General features: G+C 37.5%; 1 protein-coding gene across 2 annotated transcripts in view; it reads left to right on the plus strand.

Moving 5' to 3' along the window:
• The window catches only part of NBAS (NBAS subunit of NRZ tethering complex), a 331,046-nt gene that overhangs the window by 109,758 nt on the left and 202,162 nt on the right, over positions 1-19,126 (plus strand). For both annotated transcript variants that reach the window (XM_073216361.1, XM_037026472.2), the window contains exon 22: positions 18,764-18,847. In XM_073216361.1, the coding sequence (XP_073072462.1) occupies positions 18,764-18,847 (84 nt within the window). The remainder of the gene's footprint in view (positions 1-18,763; positions 18,848-19,126) is intronic.

Below are 19,126 nucleotides of genomic sequence, written 5' to 3' on the forward strand. Positions count from 1 at the left end.
AATTATGATACTCGGTAAATTCGATATGAGGCACGAATTCTATTTAAAGTTTGTAATTAGGAAGGAAGAAGAAAAGCTATAGATGTAGCATATGAAGGAAACTTGGGAGGATTGATTATTTCTTTGACATATCTTCTTGTATAGTACCTTAAGTATGTATAGGTTTTAAACTACTAACTAATTTGCACACACATATTGACATAATAGGAATACGGTGACATAAACAAAGCAAATCTATAATCACCAGCCATCTCCAGTGAAGCCAAGAAAACCATTTAGGCACCCTAGGCATTTGTGAAAATTTATCTATGATATGATGGATATTTTCCAACTGTACTTGAACCATCAGACAAATTAAAGCAGCCCATTTCTGGGATCTGTTCACATCCCATATGTTCTTTTAACCATAGATAGTCTATAGTCATGAGATTTTGGGGTGCTACAACTTGCACCCCTCCCAACTCCTGGTTGAGTTCCAACAGTACAGATCCAGTCAAATTCGTTGTCTCACTGTATGCACATGCCAGCCTAGACATCTCCCTCCTCCTTCTCATGGCAAGTCCAGGAGATGGTGGGCTGGATGCAGCCACAACCGCAGCATCGTCCGGATCCCTGTGGAGGCTTTTTGATGATCATCCCCCGGCACGAGTCCTCCAGAGAGTGCTGATGCCGGAAGCTCCTCCTCATATCGTATCTTAGTTCATTTTCTGGGTATCCAAGCTAGGCCTTGATCTTCTGCGTAGAAACAAACAGACCCTTTGCCCACACTTTGACATGCCCTCTATACCACTGTGCAGAACTCATTGGAGGTCAGCACACAGTAACTGCTTTTTTTTTTTTTTTTTTAATTAAGAGAAAGGAATATTATCAGAAAAGAGTACCTCCATAGCTGATCATCTGACACCCTTTAAGTGATCAACATTAAGGATATTTAAAGCATGCGTTGATCTTTGATTTACCAATAGTTTTATCCTGTTAAGGAGTAATCCCCCTTTTCTTTCTTTCTTTCTTTTTTTTTTTTTTAAATTTTTAATCTACACTTACCTGAAGAATACTATGTTTACTATGCTCTCCCCTATATCAGGTCCCCCCTAACAACCACATTACGGTTACTGTCCATCAGCTTAGCAAAATGTTGTAGAGTCACTACTTGTCCTCTCTGTGTTGTGCAGCCCACCCTCCCCTTTCTCCCTCCCCCCCATGCATGCTAATCTTAATACCCCCCTTCTTCTTCCCCCCCCTTATCCCTCCCTGCCCACCCATCCTCCCCAGTTCCTTTCCCTTTGGTACCTGTTAGTCCATTTTTGGGTTCTGTAATTCTGCTGCTGTTTTGTTCCTTCAGTTTTTCCTTTGTTCCTATACTCCTCAGATGAGTGAAATCATTTGGTATTTCTCTTTCTCCGCTTGGCTTATTTCACTGAGCATAATACTCTCCAGCTCCATCCATGTTGCTGCAAATGGTTGGATTTTTCCACTTCTTATGGCTGAGTAGTATTCCATTGTGTATATGTACCACATCTTCTTTATCCATTCATCTACAGATGGACATTTAGGTTGCTTCCAATTCTTGGCTATTGTAAATAGTGCTGCGATAAACATAGGAGTGCATCTGTCTTTCTCAAACTTGATTGCTGCGTTCTTAGGGTAAATTCCTAGGAGTGGAATTCCTGGGTCAAATGGTAGGTCTGTTTTGAGCATTTTGATGCACCTCCATACTGCTTTCCACAATGGTTGAACTAATTTACATTCCCACCAGCAGTGTAGGAGGGTTCCCCTTTCTCCACAGCCTCGCCAACATTTGTTGTTGTTTGTCTTTTGGATGGCAGCTATCCTTACTGGTGTGAGGTGATACCTCATTGTAGTTTTAATTTGCATTTCTCTGATAATTAGCGATGTGGAGCATCTTTTCATGTGTCTCTTGGCCATCTGTATTTCTTTTTTGGAGAACTGTCTGTTCAGTTCCTCTGCCCATTTTTTAATTGGGTTATTTGTTTTTTGTTTGTTGAGGCGTGTGAGCTCTTTATATATTCTGGACGTCAAGCCTTTATCAGATCTGTCATTTTCAAATATATTCTCCCATACTGTAGGGTTCCTTTTTGTTCTATTGATGGTGTCTTTCGCTGTACAGAAGCTTTTCAGCTTAATGTAGTCCCACTTGCTCATTTTTGCTGTTGTTTTCCTTGCCCGGGGAGATATGTTCAAGAAGAGATCACTCATGATTATGTCTAAGAGGTTTTTGCCTATGTTTTTTTCCAAGAGTTTAATGGTTTCGTGACTTACATTCAGGTCTTTGATCCATTTTGAGTTTACCTTTGTATATGGGGTTAGACAATGGTCCAGTTTCATTCTCCTACATGTAGCTGTCCAGTTTTGCCAGCACCATCTGTTGAAGAGACTGTCATTTTGCCATTGTATGTCCATGGCTCCTTTATCAAATATTAATTGACCATATATGTTTGGGTTAATTTCTGGGGTCTCTAATCTGTTCCACTGGTCTGTGGCTCTGTTCTTGTGCCAGTACCAAATTGTCTTGATTACTATGGCTTTGTAGTAGAGCTTGAAGTTGGGGAGTGAGATCCCCCCTACTTTATTCTTCTTTTTCAGGATTGCTTTGGCTATTCGGGGTCTTTGGTGTTTCCATATGAATTTTTGAATTATTTGTTCCAATTCATTGAAGAATGTTGCTGGTAATTTGAGAGGGATTGCATCAAATTTGTATATTGCTTTCGGCAGGATGGCCATTTTGACGATATTAATTCTTCCTAGCCATGAGCATGGGATGAGTTTCCATTTATTAGTGTCCCCTTTAATTTCTCTTAAGAGTGACTTGTAGTTTTCAGAGTATAAGTCTTTCACTTCCTTGGTTAGGTTTATTCCTAGGTATTTTATTCTTTTTGATGCAATGGTGAATGGAATTGTTTTCCTGATTTCTCTTTCTATTGATTGGTTGTTAGTGTATAGGAAAGCTACAGATTTCTGTGTGTTGATTTTGTATCCTGCAACTTTGCTGTATTCCGATATCAGTTCTAGTAGTTTTGGAGTGGAGTCTTTAGGGTTTTTTATGTACAGTATCATATCATCTGCAAATAGTGACAGTTTAACTTCTTCTTTACCAATCTGGATTCCTTGTATTTCTTTGTTTTGTCTGATTGCCGTGGCTAGGACCTCCAGTACTATGTTAAATAACAGTGGGGAGAGTGGGCATCCCTGTCTGGTTCCCGATCTCAGTGGAAATGCTTTCAGCTTCTCGCTGTTCAGTATAATGCTGGCTGTGGGTTTATCATATATGGCCTTTATTATGTTGAGGTACTTGCCCTCTATTCCCATTTTGCTGAGAGTTTTTATCATGAATGGATGTTGAATTTTGTCAAATGCTTTTTCAGCATCTATGGAGATGATCATGTGGTTTTTGTCTTTCTTTTTGTTGATGTGGTGGATGATGTTGATGGATTTTCGAATGTTGTACCATCCTTGCATCCCTGGGATGAACCCCACTTGGTCATGGTGTATGATCCTTTTGATATACTGTTGAATTCTGTTTGCTAATATTTTATTGAGTATTTTTGCATCTACGTTCATCAGGGATATTGGTCTGTAATTTTCTTTTTTGGTGGGGTCTTTGCCTGGTTTTGGTATTAGGGTGATGTTGGCTTCATAGAATGAGTTTGGGAGTATTCCCTCTTCTTCTATTTTGTGGAACACTTTAAGGAGAATGGGTATTATGTCTTCTCTGTGTGTCTGATAAAATTCCGAGGTAAATCCGTCCGGCCCCGGGGTTTTGTTCTTGGGTAGTTTTTTGATTACTGTTTCAATTTCTTTGCTTGTAATTGGTTTGTTTAACTTTTGTGTTTCTTCCTTGGTCAGTCTTGGGAGGTTGTATTTTTCTAGGAAGTTGTCCATTTCTTCTAGGTTTTCCAGCTTGTTGGCATATAGGTTTTCATAGTAGTCTTTAATAATTCTTTGTATTTCTGTGGAGTCTGTCGTGATTTTTCCATTCTCGTTTCTGATTATGTTGATTTGTGTTGACTCTCTTTTTCTCTTAATAAGTTGGGCTAGAGGCTTATCTATTTTGTTTATTTTCTCAAAGAACCAGCTCTTGGTTTCGTTGATTTTTGCTATTGTTTTATTCTTCTCAATTTTGTTTATTTCTTCTCTGATCTTTATTATGTCCCTCCTTCTGCTGACTTTAGGCCTCATTTGTTCTTCTTTTTCCAGTTTTAATAATTGTGATGTTAGACTATTCATTTGGGATTGTTCTTCCTTCTTCAAGTGTGCCTGGATTGCTATATACTTTCCTCTTAAGACTGCTTTCGCTGCATCCCACAGAAGTTGGGGCTTAGTGTTGTTGTTGTCATTTGTTTCTATATATTCCTTGATCTCTATTTTGATTTGTTCATTGATCCATTGATTATTTAGTAGCATGTTGTTAAGCCTCCATGTGTTTGTGAGCCTTTTTGTTTTCTTTGTAGAATTTATTTCTACTTTCATACCTTTGTGGTCTGAAAAATTGGTTGGTAGAATTTCAATATTGTGGAATTTACTGAGGCTCTTTTTGTGAGCTAGTATGTGGTCTATTCTAGAGAATGTTCCATGTGCACTTGAGAAGAATGTATATCCTGTTGCTTTTGGATGTAAAGTTCTATAGATGTCTATTAGGTCCATCTGTTCTAGTGTGTTGTTCAGTGCCTGTGTGTCTTTACTTATTTTCTGCCCGGTGGATCTATCCTTTGGGGTGAGTGGTGTGTTGAAGTCTCCTACAATGAATGCATTGCAGTCTATTTCCCTCTTTAGTTCTGTTAGTATTTGCTTCACATATGCTGGTGCTCCTGTATTGGGTGCATATATATTTAGAATGGTTATATCCTCTTGTTGGACTCAGCCCTTTATCATTATGTAGTGGCCTTCTTTATCTCTTGTTACTTTCTTTGTTTTGAAGTCTATTTTGTCTGATATTAGTACTGCAACCCCTGCTTTCTTCTCACTGTTGTTTGCCTGAAATATGTTTTTCCATCCCTTGACTTTTAGTCTATGCTTATCTTTGGGTTTAAGGTGAGTTTCTTGTAAGCAGCATATAGATGGGTCTTGCTTTTTTATCCATTCTATTACTCTATGTCTTTTGATTGGTGCATTAAGTCCATTTACATTTAGGGTGACTATTGAAAGATATGTACTTATTGCCATTGCAGGCTTTAGATTCGTGGTTACCAAAGGTTCAAGGTTAGCTTCTTTAGTATCTTACTGCCTAACTTAGCTCGCTTATTGAGCTGTTATATACACTGTCTGGAGAGTCTTTTCTTCTCTCCCTTCTTATTCCTCCTCCTCCCTTCTTCATATGTTGTGTGTTTTGTTCTGTGCTCTTTTTAGGGGTGCTCCCATCTAGAGCAGTCCCTGTAGGATGCCCTGTAGAGGTGGTTTGTGGGAAGCAAATTCCCTCAGCTTTTGCTTGTCTGGGAATTGTTTGATCCCACCATCATATTTAAATGATAGTCGTGCTGGATACAGTATCCTTGGTTCAAGGCCCTTCTGTTTCATTGCATTAAGTATATCATGCCATTCTCTTCTGGCCTGTAGGGTTTCTGTTGAGAAGTCTGATGTTAGCCTGATTGGTTTTCCTTTATAGGTGACCTTTTTCTCTCTAGCTGCCTTTAAAACTCTTTCCTTGTCCTTGATCCTTGCCATTTTAATTATTATGTGTCTTGGTGTTGTCCTCCTTGGATCCTTTCTGTTGGGGGTTCTGTATAATTCCATGGTCTGTTCGATTATTTCCTCCCCCAGTTTGGGGAAGTTTTCAGCAATTATTTCTTCAAAGACCCTTTCTATCCCTTTTCCTCTTTCTTCCTCTTCTGGTATCCCTATAATACGAATGTTTTTCCTTTTGTATTGGTCACATATTTCTCTTAGTGTTGTTTCATTCCTGGAGATCCTTTTATCTCTCTCTATGTCAGCTTCTATACGTTCCTGTTCTCTGGCTTCTATTCCTTCAATGGCCTCTTGCATCTTATCCATTCTGCTTATAAATCCTTCCAGGGATTGTTTCACTTCTGTGATCTCTTTCCTGACATCTGTGATCTCCTTCCGGACTTCATCCCACTGCTCTTGCATTTTTCTCTGCATCTCATCCCACTGCTCTTGCATTTTTCTCTGCATCTCATCCCATTGCTCTTGCATTTTTTTCTGCATCTCTGTCAGCATGTTCATGATTTTTATTTTGAATTCTTTTTCAGGAGGACTAGTTAGGTCTGTCTCCTTCTCAGGTGTTGTCTCTGTGATCTTTGTCTGCCTGTAGTTTTGCCTTTTCATGGTGATAGAGATAGTCTGCAGAGCTGGTACAAGTGACCGCTGGAAGAGCTTCCCTTCTTGTTGGTTTGTAGCCTTTTCCTGGGAGAATAGCGACCTCTAGTGGCTTGTGCTGGGCAGCTGTGCGCAGACAGGGCTTCTGCTTCCTGCCCAGTTGCTTTGGGGTTTATCTCCACTGTTGCTGTGGGCTTGGCCTGGCTGGGGCTGTTCCTCCAAAATGGTGGAGCCCCGTTAGAGGGGGAGCAGCCAGGAGACTATTTATCTCCGTAAGGGGCCTCTGTGCTCCCTGCTGCCCAGGGGGTTAGAGTGCCCAGAGATCCCCAGATTCCCTGCTTCTGGTCTAAGTGACCTGTCCTGCCCCTTTAAGATTTCCAAAAAGCACTCTCCAAACCAAAACAACAACAGCAACAATGAGAGAGGGAACAGAAAGGAAAAAAAAAAAGAAAAAACACGCGATTTTTTTTTTTTTTCCTCAGGTGCCGGTCCCAGGCACCCGCGCACTGGTCCTGCTGCCCTGTCTCCCTAGCACCAGGGTCCCTGTCCTTTCAAGGCTTCCAAAAAGCACCCACCCACCGGTCCCGCAGGGAAGGAACGCTCAATATTCTTTGTCCTCAGGCACTGGTCCCACGCACCCGCTCACCAGTCCTGCCGCCCTGCCTCCCTAGCACCGGGGTCCCTGTCCCTTCAAGGCTTCCAAAAAGTACTTGGCAAAAAGAGAGATAAAAAAGGGGAAAAACGCGCGATTTCTTCCGTCCTCAGGTGCTGGTCTCAGGCACCCACCCACCGGTCCCACAGGGAAAAATGCGGGATATTCTTTGTCCTCAGGTGCCGGTCCCAGGCACCCGCTCACCAGTCCCGCCGCCCTGCCTCCCTAGCACCGGGGTCCCTGTCCCTTTTAGGCTTCCAAAAAGCACTCGCAGAAAAGAGAAAAAAAAAAAGGGGAAAAACGCGCGATTTCCTCTGTCCTCAAGTGCCGGTCTCAGGCACCCGCCCACCGGTCCCGCAGGGAAAAACGGGGGATATTCTTTGTCCTCAGGCGCCGGTCCCAGCCACCCGCTCACCAGACCCGCCACCGTGCCTCCCTAGCACTGGGGTCCCCGTCCCTTCAAGGCTTCCAAAAAGCGCTTGCCAAAAAGAGAAAAAAAAAAAGGGGAAAAACGCGCGACCTCCTCCGTCCTCAGGCACCGGTCTCAGGCACCCGCCCCCAGGTCTCGCAGGGAGAAACGCGGGATATTCTTTGTCCTCCGGCGCTGTTCCCAGGCACCTCCTCACCGGTCCCGCCACCCTGCCTCCCCAGCAACGGGGGCCCGTCCCTCTAAGGCTTCCAAAAAGCGCTCGCCAAAAAAAAAAAACTGCTCCGGTTTCTCTCCACCCGCCGGGAGCCGGGGGGAGGGGCGCTCGGGTCCCGCCGGGCTGGGGCTTGTATCTTACCCCCTTCACAAGGCGCTGGGTTCTTGCAGGTGTGGATGTGGTCTGGATGTTGTCCTGTGTCCTGTGGTCTCTATTTTAGGAAGATTTTTCTTTGTTATATTTTCATAGCTCTATGTGTTTTTGGGAGGAGATTTCCACTGCTCTACTCACGCCGCCATCTTGGCTCCCGCCCTCTAATTGGTAGTTTTTTAAAAACTAAAACTGCTTTCTATATTTATACATATATTTTCCATTTCCATTGCTCTTCATTGCTTTCTGTAGTTCCAGATTTCTATCTGGTATCAATTTTGTTCTATCTGGAAGACTTTCTTTAACATTTCCTGTAATGCTAGTCTGCTGGTGATGTATTCTCTGTTTTTGCATGCCTGAAGAAGATTTTATTTTGCCTTTGTTTTGGAAAATACTTTTGCCAAGTATACAATTCTAGTCTGACAGTTTTATTCTTTTAGTACTTCAGAGGTTTTGCTCCACTGTCGTCTTCAGTTTTCTTCCATTAGAAGTCTGCTGTCATTTTTATTGTTTCTCTTTACACCATGTGTCTTTTCTTTGGATGCTTTTAAGATTTTCTTTACAAACTAGTTTGGAGTTTTTTGGTTTTGAAGTGCCTTGAATGTGGTTTTCTTCATGTTTATTCTGATTGTGTTTACTGACTTTCTTGGATCTACACTAAATTTAGGAAATTCATGTCTTATTTCTTCAAATATTTTTTCTCTTTCCCCTTCTAGTGCATACGTCTTTTCTGGGACTCCTCTGCCATGTACGCTAACCACTTGATCGTGTCTTACAGTTCATATTTTTCAGTCTTTTATTTCCCCATGTTTCATTTTGAATAAGTTCTGTTACTACATCTTTATAAGTTTACTGATCTTTGCAGTGTCTGCTATTAATGTTATCAGTGTGTTTTTTATTTCTCAGCTTCTGATGTTTTTATTCCTAGGTGTTAGATTTGAGTCATTTTTATTATGTCTCATTATGATATTGGTGTGTGTTTGTTGGTGTGGTTTAAGAAATTGATTATTCTCTGGTTGTAGGCCGTAATTTCCTGCTCTTTTGCATACTTGGTATTTTTTATTGGATGCCAGTCATTTAGGTTTGTTCATCTCCTCCGTTGAGATCTTAGCCCGGTTATTATGGGGCATACTATATCTTTTTCCATAATGACACTCCACATCTCTCTCTGCTTGTGCTCATACTCCTAGGCAAAGAGTCCTGTGCAGTGTATAGTTTTGCAGTGTTGCTGATGGCACGGGTGTAAGATAAGGAGTTGTACAGTGCATTTTAGAAATTTTGAATAAGAAACACTTGAGTAAACCTCAGGTACACTGTTTAAGTCTTTAGCTACAGGGAGAGCATATTGATCTTGAGCTGTAAATACTCCTGTGGTTTGGGGGTAGTTTTTGTTTTTTCATAATGTATTGATTTATTTAATCACATGAGTTTTGCCAGGTACCTTGCTTCTCTAGACAGTTGATCTAAATGGATTTATGAATTTATAATGGATTAAATTAATGTGTAATGGGTTTCCTTAAGCTGAAGATTACAGAAAGTGATCTAGCAATGCAGGTGTAGGGGTATTCATTTGATACTGTTTCTTCTTTGTGGATAATCTGGAGCCTGTTTTTATTTTAGGATCAGTTTCCTCACTGCTCCCTATACTTCCTGTGTCTGATTTTGTGAATGAGTGTTCAAAATGTAGTTAAGAATCTATATAGAAAATGAGGCCATTTCCTTCAAGTTTTTCAATTTATGCTTGCTTTCTCATCCTACAATCTCTAATTTAACTTTGAACTTCATTAGCAGTAGAGATGTGTTAGAATTACTTGCACCGCAGATACCTTGACCACTGTCTTCCCAACCACAGCCCATGGAATTGACATCAGAGCCTCTCCCTTTTCATTTCTGGGGTTTTCATTTCTTCAGTTGTGATTGCATGTCAGCCTTCAGTGTAATTTGGATTTGATTTAGGGGACTAGAGATGAAAAGACTAAATAGATTTGTACAGCAGTATCTCAGAGAAAACCATCTTTTGTGCTTCTTTATTAGAAGCTTATGACACTCCACATCTCTCTCTGCTTGTGCTCATACTCCTAGGCAAAGAGTCCTGTGCAGTGTATAGTTTTGCAGTGTTGCTGATGGCACGGGTGTAAGATAAGGAGTTGTACAGTGCATTTTAGAAATTTTGAATAAGAAACACTTGAGTAAACCTCAGGTACACTGTTTAAGTCTTTAGCTACAGGGAGAGCATATTGATCTTGAGCTGTAAATACTCCTGTGGTTTGGGGGTAGTTTTTGTTTTTTCATTTATTTATTCATATTCATGCCTCGATCCTTTAGTTAGTTCAAATGCCCATCCATTCATCCAGTAAACATTTAGTGAGGTTTAAATGAATGCCAGGTATTGAACTAAGGATATAAAAATGACTAAAGCTTTGAAGGAGCTTATAGGTTAGTAAAGGAGAAAGGCACAAATAAATAATTGTACAGATCTTCCTTGACTTCACAATCATAAATTGAAAACAATTTCACATTGAAAATGCATTTAATTCATCTAAGAAATGGAACATCATAGCTTAGCTGAGTCCATCTTAAACATTCTCAGAACACTTACATTATTAGCCTAGAGTTGGGCAAAATCATCTAACACAAAGTCTGTTTTATAATAAAGTATTGAATATCTTATAATTTATTGATACTGTACTGAAAGTGAAAAACAGGATGGTTGTCTGGGTACAGAGGGTCTCAATTGTAGTGGTTATTTCCCTTCATATGGCATGTGGCTAACTTGGGACCTGTGGCTTGCTGCCGCTCCTCAGTGTCACAAGACAGGATTGTACTGCATATGATTAGCCTGGGGAAAGATCCAAATGAAAAACTTGAAGAATAGTTTCTACTGATGGTGTATCACTTTTGCACCATTGTGAAGTCAAAAAATCATAAGTCAAATCATTGTAAGTTGGGGAATGTCTATAATTCAGTGCGATGCTAGCAGGACCAGGAATACACATGAAGTTTATTATTATGGGAGAAAGGTAGGTAAGCTTGAATTGGGTACATCATAGAAGGTTTCATTTTTTTTCCCCCTTTAATGAACCTGGGTGTTGATTGACACACTTAAAAATAGCACTATAAATATGCAAGCCATGGTTCATAATCCCTTTCTGTCCATTTAGATGAAGTTAAAGTGCTGAATTTATAATTCTAAAATTTTTCTTTAAAAATACCTGTATCTACATTTTTCTTCACCTACTTTTATTATATAACTAGGTTTCTGAAGTATAAGTTTTTTTTTCTTTGAAGAGTTCTTCAAAAGTTAGAGTAATACCATGCTTCCTTTCTTTAAGAAGTTTGTTAATTACTTGATTAAATCACTTTTCTGAAATTCTTCTGTTTTTTCGTTCTTCAAAAGTTAGAGTAATACCATGCTTCCTTTCTTTAAGAAGTTTGTTAATTACTTGATTAAATCACTTTTCTGAAATTCTTCTGTAAGTTAGGTACTGAGGGTATGAAGTGTCCCTACTCTGAAAGACATGTAAATAAATAACCTTCGCAGCAAGATGAACACATTGAGTTATCTGCAGTCTTAATTATGTAGTCTTCCTCTTAAATGGAATTTTTTATTTCTTACTGTTCAGACTAAGTTTTATATCCTGATTAAATTTTTCTAGCTCTCAAGAGTTTATTTCTTATTTGTTTTTGAGGGCTCTGGCTGTAGTAGTAAGAGTATCAACGGACCTGTTCACACTGATTATTTATTCGCTCAATAAGACTATGATGATTTTTGAGCATATGTAGTTTACCTACCTGCATATTTATAATGGTGATATGTGATTTATGGGGTGTTTGAGGATTAAATGAGATGATCCATTTTATGATTGTAGTTAAAATTATTATTCAAATTTTATTGTTCTGCATGTACTACTACAAGGAGCTGTGATGGACGCAAATAGGTATTTACAAAAAAAAGAATATTTACTTCTAGTTGGGAGACAAAACATTTACTAGGAACTTAAGAAAATAACAGGTAAGAACTCCAGGAAAACATGAGAATATACCACCAAGAGTAAATGCCAACTGAAGTGTCCTGTTATTAGTAGTGTGGATTTGGAACAGGAAGAAAATATTCTGTCCTTGAATGGCTATAGAAACATCTCTGAGAAGTGGGAACGTGAGCTGGAAAAAGTGGGATTCAGATAGGTAGGATATCACAGTGTCTGAGAGCACAGGCTCTGGAACCAGAACATCCGGGCTCCAGTCCCAGCACCGTAGCTGTTAACTTCAGATAACGTTTCTCTGCTCTGGCTCTTCTGTTGTGAAATGGGAAAGATAATACTGTCTATCTTTCAGGACTGCTGAATTTATGTATGAGATGCATATATATATTGCTTAGAACTTTATATTTGTGCTCACACATAGTAAGCACTGTGTGTCAGCCACATAGGTTGGGCTAAGTTGGATAGTTTTATAGATAGTGTGTGAAATATCCATTCACTGCAAGTCTAGAGGCAGGAATATGCAAGAATTTTGAAGTATGGCAGTGGGGAAATCAGTCCTGTGGCTTGAGATCTGAGTATGCATTAATTGTGTTGTTTTATTTGGTGATATGAATAAAAGAGAAAAAAATATTCTTTCCTCTCTAATCCTTTTGTTCAGTCCCCTTACAGCCTTATATAGGGTCAGGGTTTATAGTGTGTATTGATACAATTCATGAAGATTTTGTTTTATTTCACGAGTTTTGTAGTTGATAAATTCAGATATCATATACTTTAATCTTTGTCCTGGGGATTTTTCTGGTTTAATTAATAGACGAAAGGAGAGTTGTCAGGGTCTTGTTTTAAGTAATGAGAAACAAGGACTTGGCTGTTCTCTCTACTGGTTCTGTGTCAGTCTTAGTAGCAGAGAATGGGGAGTGAAATTAACTGGATATCGGTCACTTCCCTTTTGGTGGTTGTGGACATGTGGTTTTGGGCCTCTGCAGTCAGAGGACAGCCCTCATCAATCCTTAGTTGACTCTAGACCTCAGGTCTTTCAGTATCATCATATTTAATATGCATTCTCCCTCAATGAAATACTGACAGCCCTGAGTCTGTACTCTATTTTATTATTATAAATGAAATTTGTAACTCACCAGTTTTATTTTAAGCCCATTTTCCAAAGGTGCAATATTATAAATATGAAAATCATCACAAAAATAAATAACACGCATTTATAAATATTGATGTGTATAATACCAAATGATAATTGTAAAAATTATTACATGAATGTTTTTTTAGGGAATTTTTTAAGTTCTCCATTCGAGCTTATTCTTGTTAGTGCAGAGCCGTTGGAATTGTACTTGAGGAAGCTTTTTCTTCCCAGTAACTTTCCTTGTAGCAAGCAGAGGTATTCTTCATGGTTCTGCGGACCTTCAGTGTCTGTCTTTCAAAATTAGGGTCATTTGCCTAATTAGGGTCCAATCCAAAGTTAGGGTCCGTCTGGCAGGCGATAGTGGTAGTGTAGGGGAGCAGTTTTCGTTTCATTGATGTCTCTTGTCCTCTGCCTCCCCTTGTTTTGTTGAAAACAGACATCTTTGTGTAACAGCCTTTCTCAGTTATTTAACTAATTTGTCTGGAAAATTCTTCCTTGGTTCTTCATGGAAGATTGTGGGTTTCCCTTAAACTTTAATGATTTTTACAACCTAGTTCTCCTCAGAAATAATGAAATCATCCTTTACTCATGGTTAAAATTTTACTTTCAAAGTTGGTTTTAAGTGTTTGGAAGAGAGAGGATGTATTGTGGAAATTATTACTTACTCTATTTCATAAATCAACTCATCACATTTTCTTATTAATGTTTATTGCACTGATCAGGTGCCATCTACTCAGGATGGTGTCACTGTAGCTTATTGTAGTTGTTAAGTACTTGTTAATATAATCATTGATATGATTATTAATAGGGTATTGCTATTTATCATAAAGTAGATCTTGAAATGACAACCAGTAACATATATCCTGTATTTCACCACCCATGAAAAACCTTGCTGGTGTTAATAATAATGCTGTTTTTTATGATGGTTGAACATATACTACGTGTCAGGTACTATTCTAAAGGCTTTATATGCACTAACTAATTTGTCTTCGTCAAATCCATATAAGTGAATGCCATTATTCTCCATATTTCACTAATGAGGAAATTGAGTCACAGGCAGATGGAATAATTTGATCAGGGTTACATAGCTATGCAGGTTAGAATCTTAGTTCTAACACAGGGGTTAGATGTCTAGGAGCATACTCCTAATTACTATGAGAATTCAAGAAAATACTTGCTCTAATCTCATCTTTATTTTGGGTAGGTAATATCACTGTATATACTGAATAGATGAGCAGTGGGTCTCAGAGATGAAGCTAGTGTGAAAACGGAATCCAAATTCTAGAGTGGTGGTTTTTTAGTCTTGTCTCTTACACATTGCTAACTTCAGAGAATAGTGGTTAAGTTTCCAGATATCCTATTAGTCTCTGCTCTATTTTCTAAGTCATTTATTAATGAAATTTAATCCCTTTGGTCCAGAAGAGAACTCTGAATGATACCTTTAGCGAGAGTTTTTCCAACTTGGCATTGAGAGGTAATTAGCTTTTGATTGGTTTTGTAGTAAGTTTAAGATCAGTTTGACTTGTTCAGTGATGGTACCACAGTGTAGCTATACATGTAGGCCTAAGTTACTATTATTTTTTGTCCTTTATTTTCCAGAACATTTTCTTCTTTACTAAATAATAGAAATAAACATAACCCTACATCTTAAAACTAGTGCATACAAGGTGGCAGTTAGTAGCAATAGATGGTCTGTTTAGCTTTCTGTTTCCAAGGCATAGAACATGAATTAAATAACTTCCTGTAAGTTTATTCGTGATAAAAATTTCTTTGAAATAAATTTATATTTAGTGAGAGAATAGTTGAACATAATAGAATTTGTTATATTCATTCTTCCCTGCTGACAGATAAATATTACCTTCAAATGAAACTGGCAAAGTTTATTGTTTGGAATAAAACAATGAACAGGGTTCTAATATAAAGAGTACTAAAATTAAGCAAAAGGGCTATTATTTTGCAAAGAGATAATTTAAGTTTACCATGTACATCCTTTTCTTAGTGGGGATGATGCATTTAAATTTGAAGACTTACCAAGGAAAGTAGAAACAGTAGAAGAAGAAGATGAAATGAAGTATATGTGAATGTTTTGTGTTTATAAAACTTTAGATTCAAAGATTAAGCTTTGCAAAGCTTCTACACATCTTTAGAAGCAAGCAGTATGTTTTCTAGGATTTTTGAACCACAACTTTATTTAACCCATTTAGTGATTAATTTACATGACTGATATTTCTGTTATGAGCAGTATTAATGAAGAAAGCTTTCCCTGAATGTTGTCACACATTCTCTCATTCTCTTTATGAAAGAAGAAGTATCTAAAATTTGGGAATTTTTAAAAAGGTAATGACAGAAGTAATCAATTATTTTGAAGTGTAAAGAATGGTGAGATTTAGGGAAGTATGTATTTGGAAATTTATTCTCTCCTCTTACGTATAACCTGACATGTCCAACTACCAAGATTATGGGTATATATGATACTAGTAGATCCTGCCCTTCCATCCTTTTAAAAATAAGTAGTAGGAAAGCATTCTTGTTCTCACTGTCAGATCTTCAGATTCTATATAAATGCACCACTGTTTTTTTAATGAACTATTCCCTTTCATTGCCCTAATCCAAGTTTGAATTTTTGTGATACTTATGAGATCACTTAAAAAAAAAAATCTTGTGCTGTCAATTAATTAATTCAGTTGGCACATTATTATAGAGTCTGCGAAGTGCCAGGCACTAATTTAGGTATTGAGGACATGGAAATGGACAAAACAAACAAAAATTCTGCCCTCAAGGAATTTATATTGTGGCTGGGAAGGAGATTTTGTTGTTCCTTAAATGCTGTAATTTGAAGCATGATAGAGGACTTATGGTGTTTTTACAGCAAGCATTTTAAACTCCCCAAATTTGTATAAAAATAATTTGCTTTGTAGAAATATCCTGTATGAAACTAGCAGCAAGAAAGTTTTGTTTTTTGTTTTTATGTAAATGTTGACAATCAAAACTAAGAGCAAGCCGTATTTGGTAGAAGTTAGTTTCATGATAATAGTTATCTGCTGCTGTTGAGATCGATTTTATATCTTAGCTTAAATATGCATGTAAATGGTCATTACTGGGTTGTCTGAATTAAATTTTTGGAGAGACTCAAATTACCCTCTACTTAATACACACATATGTAACCTGGTGGCTCTTACTGTATGAAGCAGGGGAATAGTGGAAATGGGGATGGATTTGTGATAGGGTGCTACGCTGAAGCCCTGTGTCCTTTCAAGAAGCAGGGTAGTATGCTAACTAGAAGTGAAGCTTGGGATTCTGGCTCTGTCATTTATTAGTTTTATGAGGATGGGCAAGTTAACTTAGACCTCAGTTTTCTTATAATATCAGGAAGATAATATCCCTTACTGTATTAGATGGCCAGGACTCAATGAGGTATTACATGTTCAAAGCATTTCATCCTGTCTGGTCCATAGTATGATATCAATAAATGTTAAAGACCAATCTTCTTGCAGATCATGGCTGACACCCAGCTGGCAGTACTATCACGTGAGTGACGATCAGCTCATTTAGAAACAGTTAATTGTGCTTTGCCTTGAAAACGCAGCAGAAATACTTTGTTAACCCAGGACTCTTCAGGCTTACCCTTTGTAGTGGGCCTCTGACCAGACTTGTCTTTAAGATGTATTTTGATAAAAACAGGTATGTGTTCTTCCTCATTTCTGTTCAATGAAGTTCAACAAAGTTTGGCAACTTTCTAGTCTTTAAATACTGAATTGATATTATTTTGCTGAAGGTCCCACACCATTATAATCATTTAGCAATAACCCTTGTAATGTCTAAAATTCTTTTTTAGAGGGTATTTTGTGTACTTTAAGGACCTATGTCTGCTTTAATTAGAGAAGGCAGTAAATAGCTTGCTAGGTTTATTCTCCTTCCTTGTTCCTGAGTTCACTGCTGTTAATCTTCTGGTGGAGGAGTGAGCATTAGCGTCATCATTATTATCATCACCACAAGTATGAGAGAAAACATTTTATTGAGCTATCTGTTATCTTTTTTTACTTTAACAGTGCTCTAGGCTAAAATGTTATTTATTTACATGGAAGAAAATAACACTTTTTTATTTGTGACAAATAAAATAGTGTGATTGTGTCATCTATTCTGAATCACCTGTGTAATTCAGAAATTTTTAAAATGTGAACTCAAATGCTTGAAAAATGTACATCTGGTATGTAGTTCGTTGGATATGACTTGCTAGCCAAAAAGTGGATAGAATACTGTGTTTTTAAAATATGTTACAATAATTACTTATTGTCTCATAAGGAATTTTGGATAGTTTGCACCAATAATAATAATCATTCATTGATGTATCAGCACTACCCATTTCCAGACCTTTTAACATCCCTTTTCTACTTTTAAACCATCGGTCTAGTGGTCTCCTATCATCTTTTACACAAGGACTAATCTCTTCACTGACATTATTTTCAAACATTTATGTAGTGTTTCTTGTACAAGGCATGTTTCATAACCTAGTAAGATAAGAAATGTGCAAAACATGATATAAGAAAGTATAATCCTTTATCTGGGGTTATGATAAATTTTAGATGAGTGCTACTATTGATAATCAGAAATATGACAGAAAATGTTTTATTGAACTATAAAAGCAAAGTAATTGAAATTTATTAAAACATTTTTGTGTCTTTATTCTTAATTCAGAATGTTTCAGTTGGTCTCGTGGTTTTATTGGTATTAGAGTTAATTGGTCCTTGAAGATAATATCTGAAGTGCTTCACTGTAGAAAGTCACATGCCAAAGACTGCTGAGCTGATTAATTGAAAGGCAGATGTGTGACTATTTCCCTTGCCTCCTGATTCATAGGACATTGCTCTGCGATATTAACACACTATGCTGTCTTTACCTCACTTTTCCTTGTAATTTATACTTAATTCCATCCAGTCAGGCCTTATCTTTTTTGCCTGTTGCTGTTGTCTTTTAGATTCTCATGCTGTAATCTTTTAATGATATCTTTTTCCCAGTTTTGTTGAGAAATTGACATACATCACTGTATAAGTTTAAGGTTTGATTTACATATATTGTGGAATGACTTTCATGATAAGTTCAGTTCACTCCATCATATCATATAGATACAAGATAAAATAAATGAAAAAGAAATTTGTCCTTGTGATTAGAACTCTTAGAATTTATTCTTTTAACGACTTTCCTATGTATTGTACAGTGGTGTTAACTATAGCCATCGTGTGTACATCACATCCTTAGCACTATTTGACTTACAACTAGAAATTTATACCTTTTGATCATTCAGTGATATTTTTAACCTACAAAATCATTTCTTCACCTTACTATTACCTACTCTTTAGGCCTTTCCTGTTTAGTATGGTAACCACTATCCACATGTAGGTACCTAAAAATTTATTAAAATTAAATACAGTTAAAGTTGTGTTTCTTAGTATCAGTAGCCACATTTTAAGTGCTTAATAATGTGCATGTAGCTAGTGGTTACTGTATTGAATAACACATTATACAACATTTCTGTTGATCACAGGAAGTTAGATTATAAGCTTTTCGAGGACAAGGGAACATTTATGTTGGTATTAACATAAAATGTAGGCTCATGATAAATGTTTTAGAATGTGTGAATGAATACACACCATGTCATACTTTAGTTCTTTGCCAAATTTTTTGTTTTGAATTCTTCCTTTCTCTTTGAAACATTTTATAATAGAAAAATTGGCAATTTGGTATTTTCTATTTAAATATTGTATGCAGTATGTGTCATGTACCACTTAACATACCATAAACAGGAATCTTGGACATTTAAAGTTCTAGAGATATTTTTTGCATCATGTTCCTTGTGTAGCCAGTCATTGAAATAATATCTATTTTAAATGCTTATGTCTTTTTTTTTTTTAAGTTATAATGGTGACTCCTTGATGATCATTCCTTGGCATGAACATAAACACCGAGATAAAGATTGGTGCGAGGAGTTGGAGTGCAGGTAAGAATGACCAGGGGGAGGGGTCTTCATTTCTGTGTGGGATGGATAAATAGCTGGCTCTGCGGAAGTGGTGGGTGGGGCAAGGTAACTTACTTGATGGTTGTCCCTGATTTAGAGAGTTTGAGTTTGCTCAGTTATGTTAAACATTTTTTAATGTAACAATATTAAATGCTAAAAAGGAAATATTCTAAATTATGATCCTTATACAGCATTTTGAGGTACCCCCTTTCAGTCTTTGATGTGTACAGATGTATTTTTCATAGTTGTTGTTATGGTATG

Source organism: Manis javanica, chromosome 1 (assembly GCF_040802235.1).
Source record: "Manis javanica isolate MJ-LG chromosome 1, MJ_LKY, whole genome shotgun sequence".
In the NCBI taxonomy this organism is placed as follows: Eukaryota; Metazoa; Chordata; class Mammalia; order Pholidota; family Manidae; genus Manis; species Manis javanica.